This window comes from Bombus bifarius, unplaced genomic scaffold, assembly GCF_011952205.1.
Source record: "Bombus bifarius isolate JDL3187 unplaced genomic scaffold, Bbif_JDL3187 scf7180000007970, whole genome shotgun sequence".
NCBI lineage: Eukaryota > Metazoa > Arthropoda > Insecta > Hymenoptera > Apidae > Bombus > Bombus bifarius.
Genome location: NW_022884356.1, coordinates 467,912 through 486,052, shown reverse-complemented (window position 1 = coordinate 486,052; position 18,141 = coordinate 467,912). Strand labels below are relative to the sequence as shown.

Genomic DNA, 18,141 nt, shown 5'->3' with positions numbered 1-18,141 from the left:
ATATTTGAAAAAAAGAAGGTACGAGCAAAAAATGAAGCTAGTTAAATAATAAATAAAGCGTGAAAAAATTTTCAGACTACTTTATTCACCTTCTTTAAAGACACAGAATAAACAGAAAACGAGTTTAGATAATTTTAAGTAGAAATATCTGGAATTCAACGGACGTCACCGTCAGGCTAATCCTCTCGTCAATTTTAATCGGTTCAAAAGTGGGCTTACCCTCAACTCGAATGATTTCCAACGCTTTTTTTATCGTTATAGAATGCACCGTTCAACAAACAATGCTCGAGCGTTTCTCATTTCTAATTGCTCATTTTATTTGTCTCCCAGGCGCAATATCTGATTCGAAATGACATTTTTCAAGTTTCACTCTCTCTGCTACTACTATTTACAATCGATCACGCGCATTTCTTTAAGGCAGTAATAACATAACCTCGAAACGACACGCGACAACCGACTGCATACGGTTTGCGTGTCCGAAGGAGGATTTTTCTTCTCTTTCGACAAACATCTTTTTTCGACTTGTTCTTTCCTTCACGCCCTTTTACATGGCGACTTCATACAGAAACAGAAACAAACAAAATGAAGAAAATGAAAAAGAAGAAGAAGGAAACGGATTCATTCTGCTTGTTTCTCTCGCTCTTTCAGTCTTTCGCTCATTCATTCGTTAACCTTTCGATCTTTTATCTTGTGTATCTCTTATCAAAGGAGTTTCAAAATCCTCACATTTCTCTCAAACTCGCGATCGTTTTACACGATTAATGAAGGAATCTTGCATGATAATTAAAATTCACCGTGTCCTATAATAGCATTAGAATTACCGATAATGAAATAATTAATAATATAATAATAATAATCAATTACAAACTAGAAATAATTATCAGTTATGTACAATGTAATATAAGGATATTATAGTAACGTAATAAATAAGCTCGAGGCGTAATAAATCTGCACCTACTTTATAGAAATGTATCCATCAATTCATACGACAAACGTTTAGCTTTCTCGCTCAACGATCGCCCCCTGATTAATAAGAATTAATTACAAGTGATCATTATGCTACTCTCCGATGAGCAGGCCAAAATATATATATCTATATATTTTTTTCCTCTTTTCTAATGTACAATTGAATCTCTTCGGGTGTCATTATTTTGTTTCGTACCTTACTCACGGCAAAAAAGGTCACGTCCTATCTTTTATCCTTCTATCTCCCTTTCTCTCCAAAATTCCGCGATATTTCTTTTTTTTCACAGGTAGACAAAAATATATTCGGCGTACGGAGAAAAATCGTAAGGAAATCTACACCGTGGCGCCAACCTCGCGGGAATACGCGCAATATCATCTCGACACGAATTTTCGACTATATCTCCATCGGGATACGCGGAAAAAGGAACGAACTACCGATTTGAAAGTGCTCTTTGAAGCCTCAAGGACCTCCGCGAGACCTTCAGGTGTAGATCTCAAAGAACGCGTGGGACAGATATGTCTCTAGCATGAATTGTTTTCTTTATCTAACAACAGCAAGGCAAATCGTCAGCTTCTTCTTCATTTCGTTCGTCGGGTATATGTTCTCACTTATCCTATTCGACCGTTCCTCGTGAAAAAATTCAAAGAAAAGCTGTATTTCTCAATCGAGGATTGATTTTTCTGTTTTAGATTTAGAACATATAAACGAAGAAACAAAAGGGGGTGAAATCAAAGCTCCTTGATTCATAAACTTTCAAGATATATGTACCCCCTTCTTCTTTTCTCCTTTAAACTCTTCACTCGTTCGAACGATCGTTCGTTTACCTTCTTTATCTTTATTTGTTGTTTTCTCCTTTTGTTCGTGTATATATATATGTATGTAGTATACATTATATATTATATATATATATATATATAACATATATGTGTATGCAGTATATTATATATATATATTATATATATAAATATATGTATAACGTGTGTTTCAAGTCCGTTCAACATAGTATACTTTGTCATTTAAAAACTAACGACTTCGTTCGCGACATACATTTTTTTAGGCACTTTTCCTTGGAAACAGGTCTTTTACCATGTTTCGCCATATTTTTTTTCACACTGATGCTTTGGTTGTTAATGTACAAGATCGTTAACGATTTTAGTTAATGTTCTTTTCTTCGCTGTTGTATCGTTTTTCCGACGAAACTGAAATGATGTTTCTATATATATATATATATTATCACGACATATACGCATGCGCGTATGCAAATACACGCAAAATATGACACGTATGATCGTTCATCGTATAACCGTATTTTTTTTTTGAGCAGTGCAGAGTTTTTCTTTCGTGTACACTTTTCCATTTTTATTTTTTTTCACTTTTTTATATCCTTATAAGGCAAATATTGTCGCTTCTCGCGGTGAGCTAGCCTCCACAAAACTTCCTCAATACCTTTATCTCCCGCGATCGGCATCGAAACGCAAAATTCGATCAACAATTCTCTCTAGTTGGTCCGTCACGCTCTGCCGATCATTTCCATTTTATTTTACAAACACTCTCCTTTTCACTCAGGATCGGATACGAACCCTCGTGTACATTCTCTCGTCTGAAGGAATTAACATCTATAATTTGTTTACTTACTGTTTACCCCTATTTGTCCACTTGTTTCATTTCTCGGTTGGTCTAGTGACCGTTTGCGGTATCACCGTCAGCGACTTCGGTATTTTTGGCAATATCGGAATCTGGTTTGACGTCTTTGTTGTCACCTGGATTGATTTCGGTAGGTTCAGGTTGTGTAGTAAGTTTTGCGTCGGACTATTCTCGTTTGCCAACGCGCGAACGTCGCATATTAACGGCTCGAAGTCACTTCTGCTCTGCCGACTCAGCATCTCCTGCTGCATTCTCAGATGCTTCTGAAACTGTGTGTGCGCAGCTATCTGCGCCTTTTGATACTGCGTCGCCGACTTCACGTTTGCCGAAGAACTCAAATTACCTGCCCCGCCGTTTGAACTGGTCGACTGTTTCTCCGTGAGCATTTGTTGCTTCTGTTTCTTTAGATTTTGCAATCGTTTAAACTCGGGCTCGCTTAAGTGAAACACCTTACCACCAGAAGAAGTTGGCAGTTTTTGACCGTCCTTTCGTTTCACGTTACCGTTCGCGGAGTTGGCGCTGGTAGATGGAAGGTTTAGTCGTTGCAGATTAGGGGGTGGTTTCTTAATTATCGACACTCCAGGGTTTAACTTCAGAACCCGAGGAGGACTACTTTTTATAGATTGTGTAGTACTGGTGGACGATGGTTGTTTAGGAGTACTTGTGCTTGGTAAAGAATGCTTATCCCTTTCGAGAACGTAGCCGCCACTCAGTCGACGAGAATTGTGATATTCTGAGGCAATCGGTTCCATTATTGGCTCGTCCATTTTCTCTGGACCTTCGTACGATATTAGACGATTCTGCACAGAAGTCGAGTAATTAATGGCATTCCGTGATGCATTCGGGGCTAACACCAAATCACCGGATCTGTAATATTTTTCCAGAAGTATCAGATGTCTGAGAAACGAGCTCTGATTCCCGTATGGTCTCTGTAACTCTTGCCAGAGGAGTTTCGTGTCTCTGTCATATTGTATCATAGTGGCACACTTTTCCCAACCTTGAGGCGTTATTTCTCGAACATTTGTAAATTCTATATTGGCGTGAAGGTTCATCTCCTCCTCGCCAGGGAAAAGAGTACGTACACTAATGGAAGGATTAGCACCGAGTCTCTGTACAACCGGTGTGATGTCATTATTCGTCCTTGGCCTCTTTGGCAATCTGGTTAGCGTCACCTCCTTGTCCATTGCAAGGATCTCGACAACCTCATTGGGATTATCACAAGATATCATTGTATCTGATGTTGTGTATGGGTGCATATCAAGCAGCTTGCGTTTCTTCAGTTTCTCCACGGTGCTTTCAATACCGAGGAACTGCACGTCCATCCCGACGTTTTCGTCGTTCAAGTTTGTCTTCGCGGTACGGTTTTCGTTGTCCATCTCGGAACTCGCTTCCTCGTTTTTGGTGGGTTCTGGAGTAGATTTTTCAGAGGCGGAATTCGTCGTACCATCCGGAGACTTGGAAGTTCCGGTCTTAGGTTGAGTGCTACACTTGGTTTTCTTCCTTTTGTCCTTGTCTTTGTCTTTAGTCTGATTCTGAGAAGAATCTTCGTCTTCGTTTTCCAAAACCTCAATGTCGTGATAGTGTAAGATTCTGAACATACAAAAAGAATAAAAGATAAAGATATAAAGACATAATAAAAGTAAAAATTAAATCTTGTAAATGTATCAAGGGAACCATACCTTTTCCGATAACTCTTGAAGAACGACTTATGATTCGTGTTCATGTTCTCTACATCCTTATACTTCAACTGCAACTGTGTGAAATATCTACACAATTTACAAGCGAAAGTACCGGCCGCCAGAATAACAGGAATCCCTTGTTGTCCAAGCAACTGATTCAATTCCTCAGTCTCTGCATTAGCTAGTTGATGAGTGTGGTTTCTCGCCAACCTACGTTTGCATAACGCACAAGTCAAGAATCGTTCGATCTTCGAGTAATGGCTAGCGCAGAACGACATGGACGTGTGTTGACTCGATTCCCAATTAATGTTCACCTATATAGAAAACACATTTATCACAGATATTTGTAAAAAAAGTAATAATGTAACTGTAGGTGTGAAAGTTTGATTAAAATTGGATTTTAAACTTCAGATTGCATTATTTTTTTACCGACTTATACTGGTACACTAACCTGTTTTTGCAGACCAGCTTTTATCTTGAGCAACCATCGACGTTTGACATGATGTCGCGAAGCATCTCTACATTCGCGGGCCGAGCACTTGGACACCATGAGTTGTCTGTGTTGTTTCTGTGGCTTCGTTTGCATATTTGTTGGACTTGTATTTGCCTAAACATCAAGAAATTTTACATAATAAGATTACATATTCAAAGATCGATTAGATGATACTGAAAATTTTATAAATCAAGCTTCCACCTTTCTGTCTACATGACGGTAGCAAGCATCACATAAGCAAGAATCCTTATTCAGATGTCTTTCTATAATTAAAATCTTTTTCCGTCTTTCATCGGACTTCATTTGAGCAAGATGCATCGGTGTGTCCAAAGAACCGAATTTTCCAAAGCAGTAACAACAGACGTCTGCGCACAAGCGTCCAGGATGAATAGAGAAAGAGGAGGACTTCTCTGGAATAACAAGAGACTGACGATCCTTCGGCGCTGTGTCTTCATTATCTTCATCTGTTGTGACAAAACAATAAATAATCCACAATTATTACAGAGCTATACAACATTAAATCTGATGTTCTAATTTAATACTTTGATGAAGTGAGAGCAACTTAATTGGAAGATAATAGGAAAGTTAGAGAATAAATATAAGTAATGTTGAAGCAGTAGCGCAAAGTAACATGCTTGTTATAGAAGACTATATAGTTGTTATGATTTGCGGGATCCTTTTTTTTAGGTGATTTATGAATTAAAGAACTGCTTGATACTAGATAGTAACAACATCGCGATTAAGGAAATAATCGTGCTATAATAAGTAAGAGCAATCCGTTAAAAAAAATATCAAGCGGTTCTTTTCACAATGACGAGAACGTGTGTTTTAAGCAGAAGGACAAGGAATGATTAAGAATGTAGTTATTCCCGCAACCAGGATTACCGCAAGAGTGTCTGTGGTTAGTAGAGAACTTTCGGTTCGCACCAGAACTGCTATCTCCCCAACCACTGGTTCCAAACTGAAAAATAAAAAGCAATATGATAAGTAAATGATTAAGTTCATCTTATTCAATGTATATTAATTTATCACATTTGTATAAAACATACCTCCTTCTGAATAGTGTAAAAATTCTCAGGTGAATCTCCTTCGCCATCTCCACGACCCTGTTTCAACACCATTTTCAATGGTGATCTTGATCGCCTCTTGTCTTTCTCCTTTTCTTTCTGAACACGGATTACAGTTTTCAGGGTACCTGTGTACTGTTCCTTTTTGGCCTTTTGATGGCTCAACCGCTCAGCAGCCTTTTCCAGAGATTCCAAACCGAGAAGTCTCAGAATTGACTCTTTTTTCGCCTTGTCTTCTGGTGTTTCCAAAATCTTTGGAGTAATATTAATGCTGCTAGAGGATTCACCAGACGTAGATGTCTCATCAGAATCTTTCTGTGATGTTTCTGGTGTTTTTACAGGTTTACAATCGGCATTCAGAATATCTATATTCCCTGACTGCTTGGTCACATGGTTCTCAGATAAATTTCGAGATAATCTGTTCTCACATCTCTTTTTACTAGGCTTTTTCGTGATAATTAAGTCATTTTCTGATTTGCTTCTAATACTATCTGTACTGTCCTGACATTTTTCCAAACTTCCCCTAACTCCTTCTGAGAAACCTCTGAAATTTGTGGCACATTCTGTTCCGTTTTCATATTTGTTTAAAAAGGATCGATTGTTCTCATTGATCTTTGCTACCTCATTGTCCAATAGTGTCTCCTCCTTATTCTGTTGATCGTATCTCCGTATTTCCCGTTTTGGTCGTTTATTTTTTAAAGCATTTAATTGATCCTCTTTGCGTTTCTTCACCTCCCTGCTGCGTCTAGTGCGAGCTTGACGTTCTAACTCGATAGTATCTGTTTCAGTGCTGTTCTGAGAATCATCTATGTCGTTTGTGATCATTTCACGAGCCTTTTCTTCCAAATCCTGTGTATCTTCCTCATTATGAGAACTCTGCAATATTTGAGACCTTTCCTCTTCCGTTTTAATTTTTGGAGCACCTTCGATGCGTTCTTTGTTACAAGATGCTTGTCCCTTTTCGAGCTTTTTCGTTTTATCGCGAGCTCTTAATACTCGTTTCTTGTTATCATCGCTAGCAGATTTTTGCTCTTCCACGCTATTGTCTGATATTTCTATTTCTTCCTTTACTATAGTTGTATCATTATTCTCTGAATTATCCTTTAACGAAATTACTTTTTTCTCAGTATTATTATTACCAGCGTTATTGTTATCTGTATCATTACTCGATTTACATTTCTCGTCCTTTTCATTCTCATCTATATCTTTTTTTATATCTTCGATAGGATTACACGCATCGCTAGAAACAGGACTCGCGGTGCATTTAAAGTTAGTTGTGGAATCGGAAGTAGGTGGTACTCTGCAATTATTCTTGTCCTTTTTTGCAACTTGTGTTGCTTCTGACACGCTTTCTTCAGATTTTTCAATTTCTTTGGTATTCTCTATTACCTCGGGTTTATTCTGTGCATCGCTATTTTCTGATTCATCCACTTTGGCAAGACTTATTTTCTGTTTTTCAATATCTGTGATACGTAACGTACTAGGTAATGGAGAAATGTCTGTTGTAGTTTTGCTTGCTGATTCTTGCCTGTATTGTATTTCGTTCATGCTCGTTTGCAGTTGATTGCTAGATTGATCCTCTGCTACCAATCTTTCTACTTCCTTAGAGATACTTTCTAAAGTCTCTACATCATCAGATTCCACATTTGCAGAAATCTTGGCCTTATCTTCGATTGTTTGATCTGTTTTTGCTTCCTCTTCTGTAACTTCTTCTTGTACCTGCTTCGACACGATTACCGTGCAAACAATTGAAGATTCTAAGCTAGCCGCTTTATTTGTCGATTCGTTCTTAGGTGACTCGTCATTCGAAGCAGTTTCCTCAGAAACAAGTTTACTGGAGTTCTCCAAAGACTCTTCACAGTTTTCAGACTTTTGGGCTATTCTATTTAATACTCTACCTAATTTTTTAACAGTTTCGTTGTTTTCGAGATGACCTTTATCCGTTATTTTCGGAGATTTTTTGCTAAGACCAGATCTTTTACCATCATCCAAAGTCTTTATTTGATCGTCTATAACTTGTTCCACGTCCTTTTTAGACTCTAATTCTGCCGAATTAGAACTATTATTCGATTCCTCCTGTTGATTCATAGCTTTGCAGGTGCTATCATTTTTCTCTGTTATCTGTACAGAACCTGCTTCAGAAGCATTATGAGGGTTGCAGCTTGCATCATTGTCAGAAGAATCGCTCTCTTGTACGTTCTGAGAATGTGTTTCAGTTAGTTCAATATCACCCATGACTAGTTTTTCAATTTCTTTGGCAGTATCGGCCACTTTTGGCTTCAGTTCAGCCACTGAATTTTCTGAATTGTCCGATTTAATCTCATTCTTGGAAATAGTAGACTTATCCTCGTCTGTATTGTCCTCCAACCCTAATTTCTGCGACTCCGCGCTCAGCGGTGCAATTATCTCCTCGATTTTTGGTACTTCAAAATTTTTATTCAATCCGAGACCCTTCTCCGGCCCAAAGATTTTACTCTCGATAGATTTGGCGATCGTAAGCTTGATATTTTCTATCATTTGATCTATCTGAGACTTCGGATTACCGTCCGACTTATCCGTACCATAAAACGAATTGACCGTCTTCTTCATATCTATGTTTAAACTACTTCTTCGACCCTTAGATTTGTCAGAAAGTTTCGCTAAAATATTATCTTTCCTAACTTGATCTAAATTACTCGTTTTTTTCAACTCTTCTTGCACTTCCGCGTTTTTCGGTATTATTCGTGTATATTCGCCTTTGGTATTGTCATTTTTTATTTCGATCTCGGTACTTTTGGCTTTAGTTTTCGAACGAAGAGTAGGTCCAATCTCGGTTGTCCTATCTACTCTATCACTATTGTTATTATTTTCTATTTCCGATACAATTTGCGAACTGTCTTCGAAATTTTTTAGTGTTTCTTGTTTTAAGCAAAGTTCATCTTTAGTTGATACCATAACCGTCTGAGAATCGTTACCGCTAGATTCAGAAAAACAAGATTCGGTATCGATATTACTATCTGCGATATTATCCATGGAAACTTCCGAACTAACAGGGTCATCCGAATTCAATCTTCGACATTTTTTAAGCTCCAAATCGGTAGAGATAACAGAATCCGCCTGTCGTAACTTGCCATTCCGCAAACTTCTTTGACTAATCGATGCGTTCGACCTTTTCCTCAATTGAATTGCACTTTGAACAGATTCTGTTTCCAGATTCTCCCCATCAGAAGTAATTTTGATATCTTCACTGTCTGGTTCTTTTTTTATCTCAATATCCGGGACTATATTCTCTTCTACCAACATCTTTTTCCTCCTTGTTACTTTCCCTTCTATTTTCTCTGTTATTCCTTGCTGATTATCTATTTCTGAGTCGCTCAACATTGAAGCTATCACTTCGTCTATGGTAAGATCTATAGAACTCTTGGTGTCCAGAAGTGACTTTGAAACTCTTATATTAGTGCAATCTATATCCCTGGTACTCTTTCTTCCTTTTGTATATTTAATATCACCTTCTGACTTTATGAAAGTGTCTTTCTCTTTGATACTATTCCTTTTAAATCCCGAAAATTTGGTTGATTTAACACCCCTAGGTAAAGAATCTAAATTTTCCAAGCTTCTACCTTTCCTATTAAGTTTTGGACTACTCTTGGTACTGGATCCAGCAACTGAATCTGTATCTTTGTCCACAATGTCCTCACTCTCCAATTCGCTACTTTTTGGTATAAACTTGGTCTTTTTAGTCCTGAGATTGTTCTTGGCACTTCTATTACCTCCTTCTGTCCCTATACTTTCACCCTCTGCTTCGTTTATATGGTTCTCTAAAGTTTTTGTGTTGATATCAGATGTCTTAGCACTGTTTTCTTCCGATAATTTGGCTCTTTTAGCTCTCACACCCTTCTTAATATCAGAAGTTATTCTGCATAAATTTCTACTGGTCACCTTCCTTGTAACTTTTGACTTAATTAAATTGGCCTTTGTTACTCTTAGCTTTTGTTTACGTTTAAGATTCCTGAGAACCTTTTTACGTGGAAGGGTTGCCTCTAATTTTGGAGGAAGTTGACTACCAGTCGCCACAGCCTCTATTATGTCCCGTGCAAGTTGCTGTTGCTTTAGATTCGACAAAGTTTTGCCTTTTCTACTTTTAATTTCATTCGATGGCAAGCCAGAATCATTATTCGCCTTCTGTTTTGCTTTGGAAGGCGCTAAGGGTTTCTTTTCCCTGGATGCCATCTCACTTCCACCCACATTGGGCTCCTGCAATTTCATTCATAATATGAAATTGCAAGCAGGTTACTGATCAAATGATAATTGCTATTACCATTGTAGCATTCAGAGTAATTTGTCAATTCTCCTATTAATAAAACAATATATATTTTAAAAGTGAAAAGAAATCTTGGATTTATTTATAATATTGTACTCTGAAAGATTACTATATATTTCCATCTTTAAAAAAATGATCAAAACATTGAATTAAAAGTTAACTCTATCTCTTTTTCTATCCAAAAAATATTTATACAATGGCAATAAAAAGTATTTACACATACCATTATCCTCCAATGAAATATTCTTTTATTAGGTATCAAATTTTTCGAATTATGTAAAAATGTTACAAAATAATATGAAATTTAATATACATGGATCTAATTAATTAATATACAAACGCTGTAATAAATACAGTGATATGCAAATACTTTTTGCAGCTGTTGAATATATATATATATATATATATATATATATATATATATATATATAGCAACTATAAAAAATATTTGTATGCACCCCTACTTTCCAATAAAGCATTCTTTTATCAGGTTCCACATTTAATTCCATAGCATTAAATTTTTGTAGCCATACAAAAGTACAATCAAATAACATGGAATTTAATACATTTGAAGTCAATTAATTATTATATAAATACTATAATAAATACAATAGTATACGAATACTTTTTACAGTTGCTCTCTCTCTCTCTCTCTCTCTCTCTCCACACACACGCGCGCGTGCTCGCGCGCACGCACACACACACACACACGCACGCACGCACGCGCGCGCACCCACACACACGCACACACACACACACAAAAGCGCGCGCGCGCGGCAAAAAGGATAAAATTATAAATGAAAAAAATATACCTTTCCTCTTTTAAGCAAGACAGGAACAAATTGACTGTATACCAAGTGGAAAAACTACATAATTCGTCTTAGATGTGAGTAGGTGAGCGGCCGGCCGGATAGTGGGGTTGATAGATGCGGCCCTGGCGGTCAGAAAAATTACGTGACAAACTTTGCATTTACACGGATACACGGAGCGCCTCTTCTCGGTCAGGGAATATCACTTTGAAATATTTACCACGATATCTCAACAATCACCTAACGGATCCTACAAAATTTCGCCTCGGCGGAAAGAACGGATCACATATTAACTGCCCATGATAAAAATTGGGGTTTAAGCGGGCGAGAATCATCGAAAATCACGCAACAAATCATCGCGAAAAAATCGCCACGAATAAACAAAAGGTCGGACCCGATTCAAGATTTCCAAGGTTTACTGCAGGCTTATTAAGAGGTTATCCAGAGAATTTATAATTTCGATACTCGATTCGTCGATTGTACTTACCTCTGGAACGAAAAATCACAGTAAAAGAGCGTGGTTTTTGCGGGAAAACGCGGAAAACAATCCTGTGAAAAACACAGTCCCGTTGCAGGGTGTCTATACGATGTCCCACTGTTTTGAGGCTACCGCCACCTGACGGTAGAACACGCGACCTCTCCCAGGTCCATAGTCCATTCGTGCTAATTCATCCAGTTATTTTCAATGAATTCCACCCTTCTAGCTTTACGCAACCCCGTTTCCGCTGCACGTTCGCTTAACAAAAAACTTATACTTACTAACAAACCGAAAAACTAGTCGAAAAAAGTATGATATATACTGACAATACTCCAGCGAAATTTGGAACAACGCGGCACTTCGAAATCTATATACTATTTCTGATAACTTAACCCCGCGTTATTTGGCGAATTTTACAGAATCACGATCGCTCAATGACACGTTCGTCTATTAGGATCGAGACCGACCGAGATGATCCTTCTACTGAGAACGAAAAACGGTAGAAATATGAGCGCGTCGCTGGGAAATATCCGATCTGGCACGAGAACGAAAAGGAAGACGCGCCCGTGCGCACCAATGGCGGCCACCGACCCTTATTTACTCAAGTCAAAATGGCTGCCCTTCGACTTTTCACACGCTCGAAACTTTCCACGATTATCCTCTCTTATTCTAATGAACTTTATTCATCAAACGGAGTTTTGCCAGTTATTACTCAGGTATTTTACGTTAATGTAGTTTATTGAGAATAATATTAGGAATAATATTATGATAAGCTCCCGCGAAAGCTCTTATACGTTTCCATAATGATTACTTTAGAGATAAAGCAACGAAGGGCCATGCTAGACCCAAGTCACGCGAGGTATTTATGTCTGCGGTTTTTATTTACTTTTATCTTTGAGGAATTTTGTTTTGCTCTTTTTTTCTAATGTCAGGAACGCTCGTACATAGATCAACAAGGTATTTTTGCGTTTGCGAAATTTTGTTGTAAATCTCTATTGTTTGAAAGATAGGAACGTAAAGATTAATGGATATTCTGAAATAAATGTTGAATAGCAAAATCTGTTGGAGATGAAAATATTGTGCAAAATGAAATGTACGCCATATTATTCTGAAGAAAAATGTATGAGATAAATTAAAACATATTTAGTAAAATTTAGAAACATAGACTTCTTTGGAATGAAGGCTGATATATATTTGTGATAAAATTTTTATTTATCTGGTTTTACACAATGACCTACAAATATTTATATAACCGTAATAACGATATTAAACAATAATGTATCATTGGAAAAATCATTTTACTTCTCATAATAATCGTTATGTATGATTCAATTTTAATGAAAAACTTTATCTGAAATATATTGTGTTATATGTAGAAAAGATGGAGCTCCTACAATAGTTCACCCAAATATACAGACCCTTCAAACTATACTGATTATGAAGTATCAAAAGATCCAAAAGAATGGGAATATGTAGAACGTTTACTCAAACCAAAAGTCATACCTACTCCTCACCTAGAAAAGAAGGAATATCCATCTGGGTGGAAACCACCTGTTGGTAAGTTGTTTTCAGTAATGTATTAATATATCTGTTACAATAAAATTTATAATAAAATTTTCTATTTTATTTAATTATTTAATAGCCAAACCACATGAATATCCATACTATATACAACGTACAAAAAATTATATGCAACCTGTTTATCTTGAAATTAGTCAACGGGGATTACGAAGATTGACTCTGGTTCGTAAAATTCATGGAGATATTTGGGCATTAGAATCGGAATTAAAGCAATATTTACAGAAAAAGGCATGCAGACCAATTGGTATTCGTACAAATGAACTGTTGGGACAAATTGTATTCAGAGGAGATTATGTAGATATTGTTAAAGAATGGATGGATGAAAAAGGGTTTTAAATATTATAACTTGTAAACAAGCGATTTTTTGTAAATATAATATAAAGAACATTTTGTTATTGTAATTATTTGTTGAATCTTGAAAATAAATAATTGAAACGATCTTTGTGCTCTTTTAGAATATTTAGAATATTTGATATTTAAATATCAATACAAAGTGTGTGAAATATAGAAATTTATTGTAATAGTCGAAAAATCAACAACTTCATTTTTTGTAAAAATATGCATTATATTTGAAACTATAGTTCACACAAACTAGTATATGGAAGATGAATTATAGTACGTATAGCAGCATACTTAAGTGTATAGTGTATTCATAATTTTTCTGTTTCTATCAAAAATCATGCTATATGCTTTTTTATTAAACAATAACAAATGAACAAAGTAACTTCTTAAGTACTATTAAATTACTGTTGTTTATGACATACATTAAAAGCAATTTATAAATTAAATAATTTAACGCGTTGTATGAAGAAGGAATTTCTATGAATATATATGCCGAAGTGATATATTATCTCCATCGTATTTCATTGCAAAATTAACGATATTCGTACGATGTTAGAATAAATCCAAATACTGAAAAAAGTGCGTTAAAATTAATTTTAGAATGATATTTCAATATAAACGCGATATAAACTTAAAAGGTAAAGGCATCAAGTTGTTAGAATAGTGACCTATGGAAAGGAACATTCTTTTTTTTCTGTAAATCACCTTATTTCAATACAGGATTCTAAGGGTTTGCATGTAAACTTTGATAATATTTTATCAGATTTTTTACGTTTATTTCATGCGAACAAAGTGTTCTGTTTAATAATAAGCATATGGCAAATTTTTACTTGAAAATTTTTCCCTGAATAAATTTACGTCCCTCCTTATCAGTACCGGTCCAAACGAAGTACTGTTTAACCAGTTGTTTTGTTTCTTCTTTAGTTGCATCTAATTTAGTCCAAGTGTATGATTCGTAATCTACCTGCCAGTCTGGACACAACTGTTTTAAAAAATGTGATTGTTATTTGGAATTGCAGAATTACAAAAATATAATAAACGTTACAAAGAAAAGCACCAACCGTGAAAGCAAGATCGTGTCCGCGCCAAATCCAAATACCACTAATGCTACTGTCATTTTCCATACCGAAGAGACAGACGCTCGCAAATGCGGCTTTTCGCATTTTGTCTAATCGTTGAAACATTCCACTTATGAGATTGCAAGACATAAAAACCTGTAAAAAATAAATAAAAAATATATCAAAATGCAGAGACATAATAAAAATATGATGCTGTTCTTATTTAAACATTCCTGTTTTACCTTTGTTAGTTCATTGTTATATTTGTATTCGCCAAGCCAAATACTATAATGTTCCGAATCGAACTTTTGCCAGAAGTAAAGTACAGACTCTAGTTCGTCTTCATTACTATAGAATCTTTTAAAATCATCAAGATCAAAAGTGCCTTTAGGTAATGCGTCAAAAGGATTTCGGGTTACAGGTTCAGCGGCTAAAGCAGCATCTGCCGGATCCAGTTCTTCGACGGCTTCCTTCTTAGACTCTTTTGTTTCTTTTGATTCTTTTTTTTCCTTTTCCTTTTCCTTCTCCTTTTTCTCTTTCTTTGAAGACTATAAACATTATAATTTGTTGTTATAATATTACACATAGGCATTTTTATGAAATAATAAAAGAAATAATACAAACTTTTCCTTGAGTTTCTGCGAATTTCTTTGGATCATACTCAAGAGTTTTCTCAGCCAATTTAAAGAGACCAATTACAGCTATTGACTCAGGCTGATGTATGACAGTTTGGAACCATCGATTCACATTCTGGTACGGTTTACGTAGATTTGGGTCCAGAATATATTGATATAAATGAAGTAACGTCATAGCTACACTAATATCTGCTAATGTCAATTGTTCTCCAACTAAATAAGTACGTGTAAGTAAATGAGAATTAAGGGCAGTCAGTGCTTTCTTCACATCATCCTTAGCATGTTCTACATTCTGTAATTTTTATCATAAATCACTTACTTTTGATTGTAAAAGCTATAAACAAGAATTTAAATTTGTATGCATATTGTTTGATACATATGTAAGAATCATATGCATTTAATAATATGCTAATACTTATATATCTCCTTGAGTTACAAAAATAATTAGAACATTCAATCATTTCTGCCTTTGATGGAGAATTTACGAAAAATTAATTTATTCATACCTGTTTATGATATGGCATAATTCCAAGCAATGGGAACACCCATGCACAACTAGCAGGAAGGATTTCAGAATCTGCAAATCCAAACCATTGGATGATTTCTGCACGTTCAAGATCAGTTTTGCCTCTTAACTGGTCATTAGCCACTGTAAGAAATAAAAATTCTTATTATATACCAAATAACATCATTTATACAAATATCATATTATATGAGCTTACCATAGTAAGCAATTGCATTGCTTTCTGTGATACATTTTCCATCGCATGTTTCAAATGCTGGAACCTAAGATAAAAAATAATATGTATCGTTAAATCTCTGATAAATAACTGGAAAATAAAAACCAACAAAATAACACAATTATTTAAATAAGATAGAAATAAATCAAATAACACAGGATTCAAAAATTAATGTTCTAATAATAATTTCTTACACAATCTAATACAAAACATTCATCTGTTAATGTTTCTATAGAAAACATACCAGCTGGTTTATCAAGAAAGACGTAACATAAATAAAGGATGAAAATATGTAAAATTAAAGGTAGCCCTACCTTGCCCAGTGGGAACTTCTTTAAAAATGCTTCAGTTTTATTTGTTTCGCCGAAAACGAAATCATATGCGATATTGACTTGGGCACCGGAATATTGAGCTGCAATGAGCACCTTGTAAGCTCTGAAGTTTTCCGGGTACGTGTAAAGTGTCTGAAATAAATCGAGACTCCATTAGTTGATTACCACGTTAAGTTCCATTTCTGACGAGACTCATGTTTCTATTTGTTCATCATAATGACGATGTTTAGTAGTTCGAATTACATGAGACAAACTTACTCCAGACGCCATTATATCCAGTTACGGGAAGAGGAAGTTGAAGGCCGGTAAAGATCGTTTCTCTCAAGTACATCAAGTCCCTGCACAGCAATAGATATTGACCTTAAGACGTAGCCACAACGCGCGCATTTTTCTACTTTCATGAAATATTTTGGAAATTGTCAATTAATTCAAAACATCGGAATTAGGATAAGAGAAATATTTCTGGTTCAATTTCATAGTTAATATCAATTTCTTTTATCTTGATACTAATTTAATGTTAATTATAAACTGTATGTTTCTATCAGTGATAATTAATTAAATACATTATTCCTATTATCTAAAAGTTTATACTTTGTATCTGTTGTGAAACAGTTGAATATTTCTTTTATAAATAATTTGCTTATCAAGAATTTTTCCAAATGTTTACATATTGACTATTAAACTTTTAAATTAATATTAACTTTTTAAATATATAAAATAGCAATAAATTATACATAAAGTTCAATTTATATGATCGAATTTTTGTTATATGTATTCTGTCCATAAAATTAATAAATAATTTGAATTTATTTTCTTGAATCTTAGTTTTTTTTTAGTGATGAGTATCTATATAGAATTTATACTGTATGATTGCAGTGTATCCAAAAATGGCAGCGTTGAAGGATGTTGTTCCTGTATATAAAAACTTGAAAGAAGAATGGGCGGCGAGTCCGTGTAATTTGAAGAAATGTGGTGAATTACTTAATCAATTAAAGGTGATCTATATAAAATACATAAAGTTATTTGAAAGTATTTTTAACATTTTCAATATGTAAGCGACATCAATATAACCTTGCTTATGCTGTCAAAAGTGTGTTGTCATCGTATTTTGACTGCGTAATACATTTTAATTATTCTAATAGTACATTTTAATTATTAAACAATTAATTTCTATAGGTTGGTCTTACACATTTGATGTTTCTGCCAACATCTAATAACACAGCTAGTCAAAATGAATTACTTATAGCTCGTAAGTATTAATATACATACAATTTTGAAAGGAAATATTTACTAAAGTTTTATCATTATTATTATATTTAATTATGATTACAGGTGATATTTTAGAAATTGGTGCACAATGGAGTATAGTAACTGAAGATATACCTTCTTTTGAACGTTATATGGCACAATTAAAGTGTTACTATTTTGATTACAAATCAGGATTAATGGAGTCTGCATATAAATACCATCTTCTTGGTTTAAATCTCTTATTCTTACTGTCTCAGAATCGCGTGGCCGAATTTCACACAGAATTAGAACTGTTGCCTTCCGATCAAATACAATCTAATGTTTATATCAGACATCCTTTGAGTTTAGAACAATATTTAATGGAAGGTTCATATAACAAGATATTCTTAGCAAAAGGCAATGTACCCGCAGCATCTTACAATTTTTTCATAGATATTTTATTAAACACTGTTCGGGATGAAATAGGAGCATGTATGGAAAGTGCATATGATAAAATCTCTATACAAGATGCCTCGAGGATGTTGAACTTGAATTCTGAGGCAGATATGAAATCATTCGCGGCAAAAAAGAACTGGAATTTAGCGAAAGATGATTACTTTTACTTTAGTACAACTAGTGAAAAGAAAACTGAAGAACCAATTCCCAGTGCAGATTTGGCTACATTAGCAATTGACTATGCAAGAGAACTTGAAATGATTGTTTAAATATATGAATTTTTCTGTATTTTATAAATAAATAAAGTTTGTCATATAATTATTACAAATTAAT

General features: G+C 35.0%; 4 protein-coding genes across 6 annotated transcripts; 2 read left to right on the top strand and 2 right to left on the bottom strand.

Annotated features, from left to right (window-relative positions):
• Positions 1-2,340: 2,340 nt before the first annotated feature.
• LOC117211080 lies at positions 2,341-11,886 on the bottom strand. Of its 3 annotated transcripts, XM_033454666.1 has the most exons (9): positions 11,764-11,886; positions 11,447-11,695; positions 10,963-11,084; positions 5,833-10,083; positions 5,669-5,744; positions 4,985-5,247; positions 4,742-4,897; positions 4,291-4,604; positions 2,629-4,201 (listed from the first exon to the last, which is right to left on the bottom strand). In XM_033454666.1, exons 4-9 carry the CDS (start codon positions 10,057-10,059, stop codon positions 2,629-2,631), a joined length of 6,609 nt encoding a protein of 2,202 aa, XP_033310557.1. In that variant the 5' UTR covers positions 10,060-10,083; positions 10,963-11,084; positions 11,447-11,695; positions 11,764-11,886. The 3 variants fall into 3 exon arrangements, with proteins under 3 accessions (XP_033310565.1, XP_033310548.1, XP_033310557.1); XM_033454674.1 differs by lacking the exon at positions 11,764-11,886 and having other exon boundaries at positions 2,341-4,201; positions 5,711-5,744; positions 11,447-11,651; XM_033454657.1 differs by lacking the exons at positions 10,963-11,084; positions 11,447-11,695; positions 11,764-11,886 and having other exon boundaries at positions 2,341-4,201; positions 5,833-10,095.
• Positions 11,856-13,419, top strand: LOC117211105 (probable 39S ribosomal protein L49, mitochondrial). The gene is made up of 3 exons (XM_033454697.1): positions 11,856-12,153; positions 12,814-12,994; positions 13,080-13,419. Exons 1-3 carry the CDS (start codon positions 12,049-12,051, stop codon positions 13,352-13,354), a joined length of 561 nt encoding a protein of 186 aa, XP_033310588.1. The 5' UTR covers positions 11,856-12,048; the 3' UTR covers positions 13,355-13,419.
• Positions 13,420-13,514: 95 nt separating this feature from the next.
• On the bottom strand, positions 13,515-16,523 carry LOC117211098 (elongation factor 1-gamma). Its single transcript, XM_033454686.1, has 8 exons — positions 16,384-16,523; positions 16,108-16,257; positions 15,776-15,839; positions 15,560-15,702; positions 15,043-15,345; positions 14,661-14,966; positions 14,422-14,574; positions 13,515-14,342 (listed from the first exon to the last, which is right to left on the bottom strand). Exons 1-8 carry the CDS (start codon positions 16,393-16,395, stop codon positions 14,187-14,189), a joined length of 1,287 nt encoding a protein of 428 aa, XP_033310577.1. The 5' UTR covers positions 16,396-16,523; the 3' UTR covers positions 13,515-14,186.
• Positions 16,524-16,967: 444 nt separating this feature from the next.
• On the top strand, positions 16,968-18,136 carry LOC117212784 (26S proteasome non-ATPase regulatory subunit 8). Its single transcript, XM_033457819.1, has 3 exons — positions 16,968-17,120; positions 17,302-17,374; positions 17,458-18,136. Exons 1-3 carry the CDS (start codon positions 16,992-16,994, stop codon positions 18,075-18,077), a joined length of 822 nt encoding a protein of 273 aa, XP_033313710.1. The 5' UTR covers positions 16,968-16,991; the 3' UTR covers positions 18,078-18,136.
• Positions 18,137-18,141: the final 5 nt, after the last annotated feature.